The 20,339-nt window shown below is 38.7% G+C and overlaps 1 protein-coding gene across 1 annotated transcript in view; it reads left to right on the top strand.

The window, feature by feature from the left end:
* Window positions 1-20,339, top strand: part of KCMF1 (potassium channel modulatory factor 1) — an 81,547-nt gene that overhangs the window by 43,488 nt on the left and 17,720 nt on the right. Inside the window, exons 2-3 of the mRNA XM_038561597.1 lie at window positions 5,301-5,468; window positions 10,511-10,650. Coding sequence (XP_038417525.1) covers window positions 5,301-5,468; window positions 10,511-10,650 — 308 coding nt within the window. The remainder of the gene's footprint in view (window positions 1-5,300; window positions 5,469-10,510; window positions 10,651-20,339) is intronic.

Below are 20,339 nucleotides of genomic sequence, written 5' to 3'. Positions count from 1 at the left end.
CAGGGATCCCGAGGACTGATTTAAAAGGTTGTGTATACTGGTACTGATAATGAATTGAATACCAGAAAATGTAATAACAGAATCTTACTCCACCTGAATGAAACAATGTAAGACCTTCTGGGGCACCTGACTGGCTCTGTCAGAGGAATGTATGACTCTCTCTCTTTTTTTAAAAGATTTTATTTATTGGGACTCCTGGGTGGCTCAGTGGTTAATAAGCACCTGCCTTTGGCTCAGGGCATGGTCCTGGAGTCCTGGGATCGAGTCCCACATCAGGCTCCTTGTATGGGGCCTGCTCCCTCTGCCTGTGCCTCTGCCTCTCTCTGTGTCTCTCATGAATAAATAAATAAAATCTTTTTTTTATTTTAGAATTTTTTTAAAATTTTATTTATTCACGAGAGATACAGAGAGAGAGAGAGAGGCAGAGACATAGGCAGAGGGAGAAGTAGGCTCCATGCAGGGAGCCCGATGCAGGACTCCATCCTGGGACTCTGGGATCACGCCCTGGGCCAAAAGGCAGGCACCCAACCGCTGAGTCACCCAGGCGTCCCAGAATGTATGACCCCCCCCCCCTTTTTTTTTAGAATGTAGGACTCTTAATCTCAGGGTTGTGAGTTCGAGCCCCACATTGAGTGTAGAGATTATTTAAAGGAAAAGAAGAATGGTACTGCAGACCCCCTCTGCCAGATCCGAAAGAGTATTACCTTTCAAGATCAGCGAGGGCTCCACACCCCCCAGAGGGAACCACTGACTAAAATTTTAGCATTCCCTGTTTTTTTTTTTTCCCTGTTTTTATTTTATAGTTTCATTGCATGTTTGATTTCCTAAACTAGATAGCATTTTTGAATTTTCAACTATATATATCCTTTAGGACTTCCTTTCAGTGTTGTGAGATTCCTGAAGTCCTCACCTGTGGCTGTGATGCATTTTCTAATTCACTCTATAATAGACTGTTATTGGACCTTTGAGTTGTTAATGCCCACCTCCCCAACCCCCCAGTGCAAAATCCACTGTGAACATTCTGCTCCATTCTTCTGATACACATAGAGAGAAGATTCCCCAGGGAATCTACTTGAGAGTGAAACCGCCAAGTCCTGGGAATGGCTTAGCTTGAACTTGACTAGAATATGAACTGGAGTTTTTCCAAGTTGTCGGACTGATGTATGCTGGCAGAGTAGAACTGTTTCTGTTGTGTCTTCACTAGCGTAGCTTCACTAGCACTTGGAGTCATCATATTTCTAGGTCTTTGCCAGATTGCTAGATGTAAGATGATAGCTCGTGAGAGTTGGATTTTTACCTCTTTGATGACTGAGGAGATTGAGCACATTTTCATATATTTACTAGTCATTCGTCTTTATTGTTCTTTGTAATGCCCTCGGAAGTCTTTCCCCATTTTTTCTGTTAGAGGTCTGTCATTTTCTTACTATGTGTCAGTGTTTAACATACTCTGAACACCAGACTGTTGTCTGCCAGGTATGTTGCACATATCACAGTTTCAGGACCTTCTTGTCTTTCCATCACTGGAGGGCATTAAAAGGTAAAGAAAAAGTCCTAATTTTATTGTGGTTGAATACATGGTTTGGACCATGTGTGTGTTTTAAGAAATTGTTTCCTACTCTGAGCTCATAAAAATATTCCCTTATATTGGCTTCCAGGGATTTTTGTTTTTTTTTTTTTTTCATTTTCCTTCAGTATTTGTCTTTAAACCATCTGGAATTGATTTTTATGTGTGGGATCTGTGGAAGAGCTCTGTTTTTATTTTCCCCACATATGGATAATCACCTGTCCTAGCATCATTCATTCCCTCCTCCCTTCTCTCCCCACTGAGCTCTAGGGACTTTGTTGTCATAAAACAGATTTCAACATATATGTACCTGTTTTAGGCTTTCTATTCTATTTCATTGGTCAGTTGGTCTGGCTCTATGCCAATAGTATCCTGTCTTAATTACTGTAGCTTTGGTTTTTAAAACAAATTTTTTAAAAAGATTTTATTTGTGAGAGAGCGGGTGAGCAAGCATGCATGAAAGAGGGGGAGGGACCAGCAGACTCTCCACTTAGTGGGCTGTTGAGCAGTGGCTTGATCCCATGACCCCGAGATCATGACCTGAGCCGAAACCAAGAGTCTGACACTTAACCAACTGAGCTGCCCAGGCACCCCTAAATGTATTTTTATAATAACTCTTGATATGTTAAGCCAATCCTCCCATCTTCTTTTTCTTGGAATATCTTGGTTATTCTTGGCCCTTTGCAACTTGCATAAAAATTTGAGTCAGCTTGTCATGTTCCACAAAAATTTTTTTGTGATTTTGATTAGAATTGCATTGATTCTATCAATTGATTTGGAGAGAATTGACATTTCATTTCATTGAAGCTTCTCATCCTGGTATTTTTAGTTTTTAAAGTCCTTTAAATGTCTTTGAATATATATTTATATATTTTTAAAGTTTTTTTTTAAAGTAATCATGTCCATCGTGGGACTTGAGCCCACAAACTGAGACTAAGAGTCACATGCTCTACCAACTAAGCCAGCCAGGTACCGCTAAATAGATGTTTACTAATTTGCTTCATAAAGGGTTGCCTATTTTTGGTTAGATTTATTCGTAGGCATTTTTTTTTAAGATTTTATTTATTTATTCATGAGAGACACACAGAGAGAGAGGCATAGACATAGGCAGAGAGAGAAGCAGGCTCCATGCAGGGAGCCCGATGTGGGACTCGATCCCAGGTTCCCCAGGATCACGCCCTGGGCCGAAGGCAGGCACTCAACCACTGGAGCCACCCAGGTGTTCCTATTCATAGTCATTTTAAAAATGCTTTTGCAAAAAAAAAAAAAAAAAAAAAAGCTTTTGCATTTAGCAGTTTTTCATCGTGGTAAAATATACATAAAATCTATCATTTTTACCATTTTTGCACATACAGTTCAGTGGCTTTAAGTACATTCACATTGCATGCACAACCGTCTCCATAGTTTTTCCATCATCCCAAACTGGCTCTGTACCCACTAAGCAATGCTCTCCATTCTCCCTCCTACCCCGTCCCTGGTAACCACTCTTCTACTTTTTCTATGAATTTGACTAATCTAAATACCTCATGTAAGTAGAATAGAATCTTAACTGGCATGTTTTTTAATAATAAATTTTTCTATCTTTTTTGGAGTTATGAAATACAGTGGATACTTTATTAAATTGGTTTTTAGCAACTTTGCTTAAAATACTGAATTCTAATACTTTAGTTGTATTTGGGTTTTCTACATAACAAACATTACTTGTCAATAAAAGGCTTTTCCTACTATTAAGCATGTCCATCGAGTTTTAAATTTTAATTAATTTTTAAAAAGATTTTATTTATTTATTCATGAGAGACATAGACATAGGCAGAGGGAGAAGCAGGCTCCATGCAGGGATCCCAGGACTCCGGGATTATGCCCTGGGCTGAAGGCATTTGCTCAACCGCTGAGTCACCCAGGCATCCTGTAAATTAATTTTTAAAATATCTAGATGTTGTTTGGTTCATTTCCAAATTTGTTGGTTACCTCTTCTTTTCAAGCTTCTCTTTTATTTATTTTAACCTATGAAGTATTATCTGATATTCAGTTCTGATATAAACTGTTTGTCAGGGCAGCCCAGGTGGCTCAGCGGTTTAGCACCGCCTTCAGCCCAGGGCCTGATCCTGGAGACCTGGGATCGAGTCCCACGCCCGGCTCCCTGCATGGAGCCTGTTTCTCCCTCTGCCTGTGTCTCTGCCTCTCTCTCTGTGTCTCTCATTTTTTTTTCTTTAATTTTTTTAAAATTTATTTATGATAGTCACACAGAGAGAGAGAGAGAGAGGCAGAGACACAGGCAGAGGGAGAAGCAGGCTCCATGCACCGGGAGCCCGACGTGGGATTTGATCCCAGGTCTCCAGAATCGCGCCCTGGGCCAAAGGCAGGCGCCAAACCGCTGCGCCACCCAGGGATCCCTCTCTGTGTCTCTCATGAATGAATGAATGTGCCTCTCTCTCTCTCTGTGTCTCTCATGAATGAATGAATGAATGAATGAATGAATAAATAAATAAATAAATAAATAAATAAAAATTTTTAATTATTTGCCAGTCCGATTCTGCTGTTTATGCTACTTCTTTCTTGTGGTGCTTTGTTTTTGGGGTGTGTGTGTTTGTGTGTGCTTTGTATATGTTTTGTGTATGGATTCATTCTATGGAAGTTTGTTTCTGCCATAGGCTTGGGGGTTGTACTAATTTAGGACCTATTTTATTTTATTTTATTTTATTTTAAGATTTTATTTTTATGTAATCTCTACACCCAATGCGGTGTTTTTACTTACAACCCCAAGATCAAGAGTTGCATGCTCCACTGACAGAGCCAGCCAGGCGCCTCTGGACTACTTTAAACTAAATTCTTGACCTGAGAACCATTTGGAACTGTTTGGTAGTCTGAGTTTCAACTCTCTACTGATTACAGGGCTGTGATGGGTTTTGGTTATGATTTTACAGGTTTTGTTGTTTTGTGCCATGGGGGAGAGGGAAGCTCACTAGAGCAACTTTTGTAACCCCTCAGAGGGGATTTCTAGCTCACGCATACATTGAGAGTATATTAGGGTCTCAGCTTTGTGAGAGATTGCTTTTAGACATTCTACCTTTGGCAGACCTTGATCTTTGCTTTTGGGGCTTTGTCCTGTAACACTGTGAAACTCTAAGCTCAAATTTTTACATGCTTTGGCGAATAAATCCCTGCCCCCTTTAGTGATTCTGGTTACCAGTTCCTCTTTCATTTGGTTTTTACTCTTATTAGGTCATCAAGGCATTTTAAAAGTTATTTTTACATTTCATCAAATATTTTATTTTTTATTTATTTATTTTTAAATCCATTTGAATCTTAAAGATTTATTTATTTATTTATTTATTTATTTATTTATTTATTTATTTATTTATTTATGATAGGCACACACACAGAGAGAGAGGCAGAGACACAGGCAGAGGGAGAAGCAGGCTTCATGCCGGGAGCCCGATGCGGGACTCGATCCCGGGACTCCAGGATCGCGCTCTGGGCCAAAGGCAGGCGCCCAGTCGCTGAGCCACTCAGGGATCCCCCTCATCAAATATTTTAAGTTACTTTCATTAGAAATGTAAATCAGAGTAACAAATACACTATATTTTTGGAAATTCCTATATCATTTTACTATGTTGTTTCTAGTCATTTTGGAAAGGAAATGTGGGGTTAAATATATACCTTAAATATTTATAAAAATAAAATGGAATGTGGCCTATTACAGCTGCTTATTAATGATATTTCTTTTTTTTAATAGGTGTCAGCTGTGATGCATGTTTAAAAGGAAATTTTCGAGGTCGCAGATATAAGTGTTTAATTTGCTACGATTACGATCTTTGTGCATCTTGTTATGAAAGTGGTGCAACAACAACAAGGCATACAACTGACCACCCAATGCAGTGCATATTAACAAGAGTAGATTTTGGTATGTATTTAATTCACATTTTAATGGGTTTTCATTTAGAAGTTTGTGTATATGTGCATGAAGAAGTAAAGGCAAATGATGTTCTATGACTCTTGCCAATGGGATACATTAAAAATAACATGAATTTTTATGTTCTAAATAATTCTCTTAATCATAGCTTAATTGTTCATGAAAGCCATTCAGAGATCTGTAAAACTGACAAGGTATAAGATGGAAGAGTGCCTCAATAAAGTCTAGAGTCAATGGACTGTTCTTGCCAACAGCATACAAGTATTCTTGCTCTGGTTATCAGAAAGCAGATTGTTACTATAGATTGTTCTTAATCCATAAAAAAAGCTATAAATGTTTCACCTTGTAATTTCTTACCTAGTCAGAATCTATTATCTTTCTGTTTACAGCCATCATACTTGCTGTGAAGTAGTATCTCATGGTTTTTTGGTTTTGTTTTTGTTTTTTTAAGATTTTATTTATTTATTCATGAGAGCCAGAGACATGGTCAGAGGGTGAAGCAGGCTCCCTGCAGGGAGCCTGATGGGGGACTAATCCCAGAACTTCATCCTGGAACTCCAGGATCATGCCCTGAGCCCAAGGCAGACGCTCAACCACTGAGCCACCCAGACATCCCCTTTGCTCATTTTTTAAAATTAGGTAATATGTCTTTTTGTTACTGAGTTTTATTTTACTTTATTTTATTTTTTTAAAGATTTTATTTATTTATTCGTAAGGGAGAGAGAGAGAGAGGCAGAGACACAGGTAGAGGGAGAAGCAGGCTCCATGCAGGGAGCCTGATGTGGGACTCGATCTCAGGTCTCCAGGATCACGGCCTGGGCTGAGGGCGGCACTAAACCGCTGAGCCACCCAGGGATCCCCTGTTACTGAGTTTTAATAGTTACTTGCATACTCTGTACAACTTCCTTATCAGGTGGATGATTTGCAGGAACTTTCTCCCATTCCATGTATTGTTTTTTCACTTAAAAAAAAAAAATAGTTCAATGCAAGGCTTGAACTCAGGGTCTTGAAATCAAGAGTCGGACGCTTAACTGACTGAGCCACCCAGGCACCCCGTGTCTTTTCACTTTTTTCATATGTTTTGAAATACAGAAGTTTTAATTTTGATGATGTCCAGTTTGTTTTTTCTTTTGTTATGCTTTCAGTGTCATATCTAAGAAACCATTGGCTGATCGTGAGAATTTAAAACTATATTTTCTTCTAAGAATTTTATTGTTACCTTTAGATCTTTGATCCATGTTGCTTTAATTTTTGTATATGGAATGATGAGGTAGACCATTCTTTTGCATATGGATATCCAGCCATCACAGCATCATTTGTTGAAAAAGACTATTCTTTACCCAGTTAATTGCTTTGTCATTCTTGTTGAGAATTAGTTGGCTGTGAGGTGAGAGGGGTAGGGAGATGGAGCAATGTTGGTCAAAGGGTACAAAGTTTCATTATGCAAGATGAATAAGCTCTGTAGAGCTGATGTACAGTATGTTGACCATAGCTAACAATATTGTACTGCATATTTGAAATTTTTGGAGAGGATAGATCTTAAATCTTTTCAACACACACACAGAGTAACTATGTAGAGGTGATAGATATATTAGTTTGATTGTGGTAATCTTTTCACAGTGTATACATGTATCAAAACATCAATTTGTATTTTTATATGCCTAAGATATCTCAATAAAGCTATTAAAAAGGAAAAGTTGGTTGACCATAAATGTCTTTTCCTAGACTCTCAGTCTCTTTCATTGATCTATATTATCTATCTTGGGATCCCTAGGTGGCGCAGCGGTTTGGCGCCTGCCTTCGGCCTAGGGCGCGATCCTGGAGACCCGGGATCGAGTCCCACGTCGGGCTCCCAGTGCATGGAGCCTGCTTCTCCCTCTGCCTGTGTCTCTGCCTCTCTCTCTCTCTCTCTCTGTGACTATCATAAATAAATAAAAAAATAAATAAATAAAAATTTATATTATCTATCTTTATGCCAGTACCACACTATCTTAATTACTATAAGCTTATAGTAAGCTTAGAAATTGACAAGCATAAGTCTTCCAGCTTTGGCTTTGTTTTGTTTTTTTCAAGATTATTTTGGGTATTTTAGATCCCTTTAGTTTCTGTGGAAGAATTTTAGGATCAACTCGTCAAATTTCTGCAGAGAAGCCAACTGGAACTTTGATGGGGATGGGGATTGTTTTGAATCTGTAGAATACCTTGGAGAACAATGGTATTGATTATGCCAATCCATAAACATGAGATTTTCTTCTGTTTATTTAGGTCATCTTTGATATTTTCAACAAAGTTTTGTAGTTATCAGAGGATAAGTTTTACACTTTATTCATTAAATATGTTCCTTTGTATTTTATTCTTTTTACAATTGTAAATGGATTTTTTAAATTTTACTTTTGGATTGCTCATTGCAAATATTTGGAAGAACAATGGATTTTTATATATAGATCTTATAATGTTTTTGTTGTTTATTCTGATAGTTTTTTAAGGATTTTTTTTTTTTTTTAATTTTTATTCATTTATGATAGTCACACAGAGAGAGAGAGAGAGGCAGAGACACAGGCAGAGGGAGAAGCAGGCTCCACGAACCGGGAGCCCGACGTGGGATTCGATCCCGGGTCTCCAGGATCGCGCCCTGGGCCAAAGGCAGGCGCCAAACCGCTGCACCACCCAGGGATCCCGGATTTTTTTTTTTTAAGATTTATTTTAAGAGAGAGAGAGAACAGGAGGGGCAGAGGGAGAGAGCCTTTAAGCAGACTCCCTGCTGAGTGCAGACTCCACTGTGGGGCTCAGTCCCATGACCCATGAGATCATGCATGACCTGAGCCAAAACCAAGAGTCAGATGCTGCACTGGCTGTGCCACTTTGGCATCCCTAGGATTTTCTACATGTAAGATCATGTCATCTACTAATAAAGGTAGTTTTACTTCTTCCTTTCCATCTAGTGCTTTTCATTCATTTTCTTGCCTGATTACTAGATCCTCCAGGAAAATAATGAATAGAAATGGAGAGAGTTGGGTTGCCTGACTCTTGGTTTTGGCTCAGGTCATGGTCTCAGGGTGCTGGAATCCCACCTCACATCAGGCTCACAGGGAGTCTACTTGAGATTCTCTCTCCCTTTTCCTCTGCCCCTCTTCCCGTGCACTCTTTCTCTCTCTCAAATAATTTTTAAAAACAGAAATAGCTAGAGTGGACTTTTTTTTTTAAGATTTTATTTATTTGTTCATGAGAGCCACAGAGACGCAGAGACATAGACAGAGGGAGAATCAGGCTCCCTGCAGAGAGCCTGGTGTGGGACTCAATCCCAGGATCCTGGGATCACAACCTAAGCTGAAAGCAGACACTCAACCACTGACCCACCCAGGTGCCCCTTGAGGGGAAAGCATCCAGTCTTTCACCAATAAGTATGATGTTAGCTATGGGTTTTTTGTACATGTACTTCATTAGGTGAACAAGTTCTGTTCATTTTTATATATATTTATCGCCACCTACCCCAGATCTACCTGGGGAGTCTTATGCATATAAGTGGGTAAATATTTTTTAAGATAGTGTAACTCTTCCTAAAAATGACTGTGAACAAATCTCTCGCGTAGTGAATACTCTTTCATTTTCTCTCCTCACAAAAATGATCATATTCCTATTAAACATTTGTTTCAGGGATCCCTGGGTGGCTCAGTGGTTTAGCCCCTGCCTTTGGCCCAGGTCGTGATCCTGGAGTCCCGGGATCGAGTCCCACATCGCGCTCCGTGCATGGAACCTGCTTCTTTCTCTGCCTGTGTCTCTGCCTCTCTCTCTCTCGGTGTCTCTCATGAATAAATAAATAAAATTTTTTAAAAAAATAAACGTTTCATGTTAAATATTTAATTCTTTATAATGAGATGACATACTAAATATATTTTCAATTGCATTTCCTTTTGTGCTACTAATGGAGAAAAAGAGAACTTGAGATGTACTAATGATGCAAACAAATTATGCACAGAGTATCACTAATTGGTCAGTTCTTCAGTAACCAATTTGAAAAGAATATATTGTAGTATTCCATTCAGGTTAGTATTTTATAAGAACTGAATGCTTAGGATCTTTCCTGCCCTAAGAATGGTGTGTGTGTGTGTGTGTGTGTGTGTGTGTGTGTGTGTGTGTTTTAAATATTTTATTTATTTATTTATTCATGAGAGACAGAGAGAGAGGCAAAGACACAGGCACAGGGAAAAGTAGGCTCCATGCAGGGAGCCCAATATGGGACTCCATCCCGGGTTTCCAGGATCACACCCTGAGCCAAAGGCAAGCGCCAAACTGCTGAGCCACCCAGGGATCCCCTGGTGTGTGCTTTTGACAAATAAATGTATCTGGGGATTTAGCATATTGAACATAGTTGCCTACTCTGAGCACTTGTCTTTTTTGTATTATCATATACCATACTGATTCTTTATTTTTTTGTTAATTTTCTTTTAAAGTAATCTATACACCCAATGTAGGGCTTGAATTCAACATTCTGAGATCAAGAGTCACACATTCCACCAACTGAGCTTTGAGGCACCCCTTACCCTGTTAATTCTTTGTGTTGACATTGGCATTCCTACACATACAGAGATACAGAAAAAGTAAATTACAGTAAAATTAGAACTCGATGTGAAATGAGAGATGTTTCAAAATTAAATGAAGGGGGATGCCTGGCTAGCTCAGTCAGAAGAGCATGCAGCTCTTGATCTTGGGGTTGTGAGTTTGAGCCCCACATTGGGTATAGAGATTACTTAAAAATCTTACCTCCCAAAAAAACATTCAAAATTAAATGGAGAGAGAAAAAGTTATTTGCTTTGTTTTTCTCTTAAGGCAATAATAGCTATATGGGTGAAAAAGACATTTTGGAGGGGTGTCACAGAGTCCAAAGGAGAATAAGGATGTTGCACATGAAAACAGAGGTACCTAAGCACTCCTTGACAGAGTGAGGTTGTTGGAGATTTCAGGCACACTTTTATTTTACATTATTGTACCATCTTTACATTTTTATATATTTTAAAAAATTATTTTTTTTTCAGATTTGTACTATGGTGGAGAAGCTTTCTCTGTAGAGCAGCCACAGTCTTTTACTTGTCCCTATTGTGGAAAAATGGGCTATACGGAGACATCTCTTCAAGAACATGTTACTTCTGAACATGCAGAAACATCAACAGAAGTGGTAAGTGAAGCAGCCTTGTATTGAAAAGGATATGCTAAAGTACATTATTTCTATAAAAATAAAGCTAGGTCACTGTCATCTGTCTCCTCCTAAGTGTACCAATACTGTTGGCATAATAATTATTAAAATTATCTTTTAACAGCAAGTTTTAAACATCCTAGGAGGCTGCGTGAATGCAAGAAAACATGCTTCATTTGTTCACACTAGCCATTCTTACCCTATTGCTAGAAGCACAATGTAGAATCTTGACCAAATTCAGGAACCCTTAGCAAATGCACTGTGAACAGGTGAAAAGCACCCCAATCTGCAGCACAGGTCTTTTTAGAGTATTCTTGCTACCTGCTTAATTTCTCTTCTACAAGGAAACCTTCATAAGGAGATTTTTAAATCTTAAGTCATTAAGTGTAATCTGTTGTCACATCTCATCATAACATATCACTTGGTTTTTATCAGGTCAAAGCTCTTGCTTCGTATGTCAAAGCTCTAAGGTCCCTAGAAGTTCCTCCTACTCTAATCTTTCCTAATGGCTAAAAACCAAGGACCCAAAATAATGTGCAAAGAAAATTTTGCCTTGAAAGCTTTTTGGATATTTTACTTGACATTTGAGTCAGCATATATTCAACTTTTAAGAAATGATAAAGGGTACCCAAAAGAGTCCCATTTCCTCCCTTTACTATTGGCAATAGATAAAGTGAGATGAGAGATGGAACTGTAGGTCTAGAATTTGGACAATTTTGGCACAGGCAATTGCATATTGCATCAACTAATCAGCGCCTAAATGTACTCAAAGCAAATCAGCTGAAACTCAAGAGAAATAGTGTGTCCACGGACATATAGCTACTAAAGAGCAAGGCCAGGTGTTTGAACTCAGCAAGAGTCCCTCTGGGTTATAGAGTCCCTACTTACTGACTGCCCTATTTTATCTCTGCTACAGCTCTACAATTAACAGCTGTGAGAATACAGGTTCACTTCTATTCCCATTTACACTCCTTAGTTTGGTGCTTAAATTTGCTTAGAAGATATATAGTTCAGACATTTGGTAAATTTACATTATGTTGTCCTCAAGCCAAATTTTACTGTCTAACAGCTCAGAACTGCTTTCATCTTGCACCATCTTGCAGCCTCAGAATACCGTTGTCACATTTTACTACTGTTCTTAATTTGTTCTTATTTTGTAAAGGTGACTTTGCTTCCTTTTGGTACAGTGCCAGATACCAGCATGAGGAATCTAGACTTGATTGCATCTCTGTCCTGGTTGTTGTGGGAAATTTGGAATAATTTCTTCTTGACTTAATTTCTGTTAGGTTTGGGAACTTTATTTGCCTAGATACAATAGGGAAGGGTTTTTCTTACTGAACCAGGCATTCTTAAAATCATTACTAGGCAGTAGACCCCACCCAGACAGGACAGCTAGTGTTTTCCAAATCCCAAATTGGAGAATCTAGCAGAAAGTTAAGTCCTTTCAATGAATAAAAAACTACTTTTTTAAAATAAGAATCAGTAGCTCTGCCTCAGCAGCTTTGCCTTTATCTTTTTCCTGAGAGTAAATACTCAAAATTTGTTTATACTTCTCTATACCTGATACACAGTTTGAAAGTTAAATACTTGCCACCCACAAATGGTTTCGTGGTCTCTCTCTCAGAAGTTATGTTCAGTATGTGCCTTTATTGAGTTTCCAGGCTTTTGGTGTATAGCTCAGGACAATGGCCTTACTGTGTTTAGATTGATACTGGTGGAGCATTTTAAGGTTTGCTCCCTCCTCATGGGGCCTTAGTCTGCATGAACACTGCTTCTGCCCCTTATTTCCACCCAGGCATTTCAAGTGAAAAATGGCAAGCAAACAAGAATCTTTGATAGGAAGGTACAGAGTTTTTTTATCTTCTTCAAATCATGTGAGTCATCTCCTCCATCCAGGGCTGGCAGTACATGTGGCTTACTGACTAGTGTCCGTTCTGAAAGTGTATGACACCCCAATTATTAAATATTTTAAGCAGCTCTCTGAATACATGTGGAGCATGTTATCATCTCTAATAATGTTCCAGTTATATATAAATATCCAGGGGCTATTACTAGGTGTCCCCTCTCACCCTATCCCTCACCCCCAGCGTTTTGCCAAAGTCTTGGTTAGTCAAACATGGAAAAAAATCTGAAGTTCAAGAGTAACTCATGTCATTTGGGGGGCGGGGGGAGACTGTATTCCATAACAACTAACCGTACCTCTTTTTCTATTCCTGTTTACATTTTCTGAGTGCTTAGTGTGCTATCTTGCTTTTGCCCCTGTTTCCTGCGTGTGTCCTCTAGGCCACCACTTTGTATCTTTGTAGAGGACTTAAGGATTTCACTCCTCTAACCAGCATCCATTTGGAACATTTAGGGGCAAGAGGCTATGTCATTGAGATATCATTGTCATCACTATTAAGCATTTACTGATACCTGACACAGCCAGCAAGAAAGTCTACTTAAGATGAATTTTCAAAACAACTTTGTAGGCAACTTTGTAACCTTGTCTGTATTTTTCTGTTTCCTTTTTCGACTAGGGACTCTAAGACCTCAAACTATGATATCCCTCCCTTCTTAAGATTAATTTCCAATTACTCAAAAAACTTGATTTTGAGGGTATGGAGGGGACCATTCAAAACCAGATACTGTGAAAAACATCTGACATTGAATGTATAGTGAAGGTGATTACTAGCTAAAAATGTAAAAAGTGGATTGGGTATAATCTCAGGAGTCTTTTTTTTTTTTTAAGATTTTATTTTATTTACTCACGAGATACAGAGCGAGAGAGAGAGAGGCAGACACACAGGCAGAGGGAGAAGCAGGCTCCATGCAGGGAGCCTGACATGGGACTCGATCCGGGGTCTCCAGGATCATGCTGTCGGCTGCAGGCGGTGCTAAACTGCTGCGCCACCGGGGCTGCCCAAATCTCAGGAGTCTTGATGTAAATACCAAATATAATAAGCACTGTGATTTTTACATTAAGCACAAGTTCTTAAAACCCTTCAAAGTTATAATGAGATTTGCTAGATTGAGACAACTAACAAGATTTTGGTTATGGGAAGAATTACAAGGGGAAGTAGCACAGTATGTAATTTACAAATCCATCAACCTGGTAGTAGAAGTGAGCAATCGTGGTCAAATGGGATTATAAATACAAAGGATTATCGGGAAGTGTTAGGTTGGTGGAAGAACATAGTAGATAGGGATCCCTGGGTGGCACAGTGGTTTAGCGCCTGCCTTTGGCCCAGGGTGCGATCCTGGAGACCCGGGATCGAATCCCACGTCAGGCTCTCGGGATGGAGCCTGCTTCTCCCTCTGCCTGTGTCTCTGCTTCTCTCTCTCTCTCTCTCTATCATAAATAAATAAATAAATCTTTAAAAAAAAAAAACATAGTAGATAGAGAAACTTCTTCGAACATAAAAGGGCATTGAGAAATGATTCCTGAAATTTTTCTTAAATCTTACATTTGAGCTTGCACTCCAGCTAATTAGAAAGCCTTCAGGGATTTTGTTGTTGTTTTTAGATGAAACATTCTGCTAGGTTTCATTAATGATATGTAGTTAATCTTTCACTTTTTACTTAGTAAATCTCTTGTAATTAATCTATAGAATATTATGCTTAAAAGATAAAAGCACTTTTTTGGTTTACCAACATTTTCTTCTCACTTCCAGAAATTATGAACAGAACTACTCTGTTCATAATTAATGGCAGTGCTCTAATAGGTCATTGCTGGAAAATTTTTGCTGTTTTTCATTTGATGTATTTACTCATTTTTGTTATTCTCCAGAAAGGGGGTTAGGGTAGTGTCCAGTGTTTAAGTGCTCTTCAGTTATGTTAATGATACATTTCCCTCCCTTTTTAATGAAGACCCAGATGTGTTTATAACAGAATGAATTATATTTGAAATAGCGTGGTTGTACTGTGTTGCATTTATAAGAAATAAAAATCAAGGGCAGCCCCGGTGGCACAGGGGTTTGGCGCCGCCTGCAGCCCAGGGCATGATCCTGGAGACCCTGGATCGAGTCCCACGTCAGGCTCTCTGCATGGAGCCTGCTTCTCCCTCTGCCTCTCTCTCTCTCTGCATCTCTATGAATAAATAAATAAAATCTTAAAAAAAAAATAAAAATCAAGAAGAATTATTTTCAAAATTTTCCATAATCTGGGAATATTATTATTTTGAACAATAACTCTTGGAGTGCCTGGCTGGCTCAATCAGAAGAGCATGTGACTCTGGATCTCAGGGTTGTGAGTATGAGCCCTATGTTGGGTTATAGAGATTACATACATACATACATAAACTTTTTTTTATTAACCTTTACTTTTTAAAGATTTTATTTATTCATGAAAGACACACAGAGAGAGGCAGAGACATAGGCAGAGAGGAGTAGCAGGCTCCATGCAGGGAGCCTGATGTGGGACTCGATCCTAGGACACCAGGATCACACCCTGGGCCCAAGGTAGGCGCTCAACCACTGAGCCACCCAGGCGTCCTCATACATAAACTTTAAAAACAAGAATTCTTATGGAGAAAAATGATATCATAAAAGAACCTTTAAATTTTTTTAAATGATTCAGATCATTAATATATCAGGTTTAGCTGATAATCTATTTAAAAAGTTTTTTGAATGCCATAGAGCACAGAATAGAAATTATCATTGTTGTGGCAATTTGTGTACCAACAATTAGATACATTTGATCTCTAAATTAAATCTTTAAAAAAAAAAAGATTTATTTATTTATTCATGAGAAACACAGAGAGGAGAGAGCGAGAGGCAGAGACACAGGCAGAGGGAAAAGCAGGCTCCATGCAGGGAGCCCAACATGGGACTCAATCCCAGGTCTCCAGGATCAGGCCCTGGGCTGAAGGCGGCACTAAACCGCTGAGCTACCTGGGCTGCCCTTGATCTCTAAATTAAATAAGCAGGAAAATATTAGATCAAATCTGCAAACCATATTAACATTGATGGATATGACTTATGCATGAAGACTATGAGAAGTGACATATTTAAATTGTAAGACTTTTAAGACTAGATCATCTATATCTGTATTTCTTTGAGAGACCATTTTAATACGTAGTTCTACAGAACTAACTTCCCAACACGTTTATTTCCTTATTAGGAACAATAATGGTGGAGTGAATTACAATTTTTACAAATCTTCTAACCTAATTTTATACACTTTCTTAAATATCATAATTCCCTTGTTTACCCTTTTAACCAGGTAATCAGGAAAGGTAAGCATTTAAAAGCCAAATACACATTAAAAGAAAAAAAAAAAAAGGCTTTGACTTTTACTGCTTGCATTCTTCTTTATCAAAGAATGCAGTTGGATTTTCTCTGCTTTTCTGTGAACTAAGAAGGGTGTTTTATTTAATAATAGGGGAGAAACATAGGATTTGAAAAGTACAGTTGCTATAGGCCACCATATTGCCACTACTCAGCTGCATTCAGCTAAAGAGATTTGTGGAACATTAGGATTTGGTACTTCTGTCATTTGTGCTTTTCATTACTTTTGACTCAAAACACTTTCTATTTTATAAATCGCTTTTTCCTATCTTTAGCAGTTGGCTGTCTTTGCATGTTTTTAAAATAATAGTTACTTTAAACACTTGTTTAAAATCAGATCATAGTGCTTTCAATTTTAAGATTTTTTTATTTATTTATGAGAGACACACAGAGAGAGGCGGAGACATAGGGAGAGGGAGAAGCAGGCTTCCCTCAGGAAGCCTGATGTGGGACTTGATCCCAGGACCCTGGGATCATGCCCTGAGCCGAAGGCAGGTGCTCAAATACTGAGCCACCCAGGTTGCCCCAGTACTTTCAATTTTAAGGGTGATATAGCCATTAGTATCTCAGCTTGTGAACAGGGAAGGAAGTGATAGGAGATTCTTTAGGGGTTCCAGATTTGTTTTGGGATGATCCTATATGCATGAATTATGGTATTTTTAAAAAGATGTTTCTATGAGAAATAAGTTTCATAAGATAATATGAAAACCAAGAAGGAAATTACTGAAATTACTGAGAAAATGAGATAATAGCTTTTCTAGAAAGGTGTGCCTGGTATTTGAGAATATGTTGTTATCTCTGGTAGACTTTTCATTACTTTCTACCTTCTTCTTCTATGTTGAAGTTGAATGAAAATCCTGTACTGGGGAGCACCTGGGTGGCTCAGTGGTTGAGCGTCTGCTCAGGGCTTTATCCCGGGGTCTCTGGATCAAGTCCTGCATCAGTCTCCCCGCAGGGAGCCTGATTCTCCCTCTGCTTATGTTTGCTTCTCTCTCTGTGTGTCTCTCATGAATAAGTAAATAAAATTTTAAAAAAATCCTGTAGGGGAAGGGAGACAGGAAGTTTTCTGAATGGAAACAATGCTTAATGTGAAGGAGAGCAGTGGCTAAGAAAGCAGTTGTTAGATACATTGATTTTGAATTTCTTTTCTTTAGCCACTGATCTGGTTTCTTCTTTGTCCTATGAAATACTGGTTTGTCTAGTTCATTTTCCAGACAGCTAATTTCAATTCAAAGAAATGTTTTGCAGGGTTTGTAGGAAGACTTGTAAAGAAAATGGCATAAAGATGGAGCTCTCTGGCAACTGTTGGCAAATTACAAGGTAGCTCAGAAGTTCTTTAAGCAGGTTTCAGCCTTGTCTCTTCTTCCACCATCCCTTCTTTTCCTAACCTGTCTCTTAGATAAAAAACAAAACAAACAAACAAAAAAACTGGTTAAGAAAATTACTTGAAAACTCCAGTCCTGGTATTCATAGCTGAGGTCATTTTTTTCTAGGAAGCTCTAGCAGACTTGGCATCACTTGACAAAGGGTTATGCCCTTGAGAAGAGAAACAGACAAAGCTTCTGTCCTTGTCAGACTCTAACTTCAACTCACTGTAAACAAAATAAGCCCACTAAAGTAGGGTTTATTTCTGATTCTTCACAAACATTGTTGCTTGCTTTAAGGCACTGTCTCCCTGGCCCTATCTAGAGTGAATTATGGTTTTGTGAATTCCCAGAACATCAGCATACACATATAATTTAAATTTCTGCCTTAAAAAAAAAAAAATTAAGGAAGCACCTAGCTGGCGCAGTTGATAGAGCATGGAGCTCTTGATCTCAAAGTTGTGGGTTTGAGCCCTATGTTGGGTGTAGAGATGACTTAGAATTTAAAATGTAAATAAATAACATTTTAAAAACCCAAACTTGGTTATTTAGGGCTTTTTTTTTTAAAGATTTTTTTTATTTATTCATGATAGACATAGAAAGAAAGAGAGAGAGAGAGGCAGAGACACAGGCAGAAGGAGAAGCAGGCTCCATGCCGGGAGCCCAACGCAGGATTCGATCCCGGGACTCCAGGATCATGCCCTGGGGCAAAGGCAGGTGCTAAACCGTTGAGCCATCCAGGGATCCCCTATTTAGGACTTTTTTTTTTTTTTTCTATTTAGGACTTTTAAGTCATGTGTAAAAATGTAAGGAACTTAAAACTTTCGTATATAGCAAAAACTCTAAATTCTAAATACTGCTCGTTTTTTAAGTTAATTTCAGTGTTCCACTACAATAAAAAATATTAGATTATAATACAGTTTGAACAGTGTGTTCAATCAAATCTTGAAAGTCATATATCTGTATTGGCAAACTGGATGGCCTTAGGTAGTTCTAGAAGGCCCAAAAGGACTTTACTGACCATGTAGCATAGATTTTCCAGTAGTGCTTTGTATATATCATCAAGGCAAAGCTCCAGCATTAACTCTAATCTACTCTGCATGTGAAGGTTTTTTATGTGTCTTGGCTTTAAATTCTAATAGTTATTTTTGGATCATCACTTTTTCAGTAAAAGAAACTCTTGTTAAAAACATGCCACTATGGGACACCTGGGTGGCTCAGTAGTTGAGCATCTGCCTTTGGCTCAGATCATGATCCCGGGATCCTGGGATCGAGTCCCACATCAGGCTCCCCAAGGGGAGCCTGCTTCTCCCTCTGCCTATGTCTCTGCCTCTCTCTGTGTCTCTCATGAATAAATAAAATCTTTTTAAAAAAATAAAAATAAAAACACCCCATTATATTGCAAGTGATCAGAAAAATCTGCCTAACAGAACAAGCCTGGGGTGAGTTTAAGAGCCCTTCAAAAGATGAGACATGAAGTATAAACCAGTTTGAATACATAATGAGAAATACATCACGATTTTTAAGAGGAGATGAAATTCACTTGAACTTGAATGGTGGCAGGTTCACCATTGCTCACTTCTTGGCTAATTCACTATCTTCATTTCTTGGTGATTTTATAACCCAAAATATTAAGTGAACACTGAATTGATGCTCAGTAAATACTTAATGAATTATTAGTGAATCCATAGTAACAAAATCATACAGTATAACAGATTATGTCATGAAGTTATTTAAAGTCCTCACTGGTTAATATAACAGATTTAACCAGTGAGGACTTTAATTAACTTCATGACATAGATCCTTTAACTGGAAATCAGGATGCAGTTGTAAAGAGTAGTACAAGAGAAATTGTGCTTATTGCAGTTCCGGAAGGTGCCTGCATCTTAAACAGTATTCACTAGGCTTTGTTTACATGTTTTCATTTAAATCTATATAGCCTACATATGTAGCATAAAAAAAAAGACGACCCCAACTTAAAAAGAAGCTACTTTTGGGGCAGCCCCGGTGGCGCAGAGGTTTAGCACTGCTGAAGCCCAGGGCGTGATCCTGGAGACCCTGGATCGAGTCCCACGTCAGGCTCTCTGCATGGAGCCTGCTTCTCTCTCTGCCTCTCTCTCTCTCTCTCTCTCTGCATCTCTATGAATAAATAAATAAAATCTTAAAAAAAAGAAGCTATTTTTGTAAATGTCCTTTGAACACCTAGCCTGAAACTCCAAGCACAGTAAGCATATAGGTTGGCAGAGCACATCATATGGTGAACTTTGATTTCAAACTAGCATAGGGAAAGCCTGTGTAACCTCGTATTAGAAAGTTTGTTTGGTATTAAACAACAGAGGAAATTTGACTTGAGATTGTATTGTGTTTTTATTTTTCTTGTGCTTATGGGGTGTGTGTGTGTGTGTGTGTGTGTGTTTGGCAGGTGGGGCAAACTTGCATAAGGATGAATAAATAAACAGCTTTTCTGCAGTCAAATGCTCTACCCCTGAGCTATACCCCCTATAAACAGCTTTTCTGAAGGCAGCAGAGCTATGCCAGTGATTCTTCACTACATCTTTTTTTTTTTCTTTTAAGAATTTAGTTAGTTAGTTAATTAGTATGAGTAGGGAAAGAATCTCAAGCAGACTCCCTGCTGAGCATGGAGCCCAACTCAGGGTTCGATCTCATGACCTGAGATCATGACTTGAGCCCTAATCAAGAGTCAGACGCTTAACTGACTCAGCACCCAGACTTCACCATATCTTGGAATTTTGCTCTAGAACTTGTAACTCCTCAGATATGAGAGCAATACCTTTAATCTTTTCAACCATGATTAAGTTCATAATTTGATCCACAGCTGTTTAGAGAAAAGGAACAAGGAATGAGAAAAAGGAGAAGGGAATGTTCAGGTGAGGACTGAAAAAATGTAAAGAAACAGGAAAGTCGGGACAGCCTGGGTGGCTCAGCGGTTTAGGGCAGCCTTCAGCCCATGGCGTGAGATCCTGGAGACCTGGGATCGAGTCCCACGTCAGGCTCCCTGCATGGAGCCTGCTTCTGTCTC

Source organism: Canis lupus, chromosome 17 (assembly GCF_011100685.1).
Source record: "Canis lupus familiaris isolate Mischka breed German Shepherd chromosome 17, alternate assembly UU_Cfam_GSD_1.0, whole genome shotgun sequence".
In the NCBI taxonomy this organism is placed as follows: domain Eukaryota; kingdom Metazoa; phylum Chordata; class Mammalia; order Carnivora; family Canidae; genus Canis; species Canis lupus.
The sequence above is the reverse complement of the archived record's forward strand: the minus strand, read 5'-3'. Positions and strand labels throughout refer to the sequence as shown.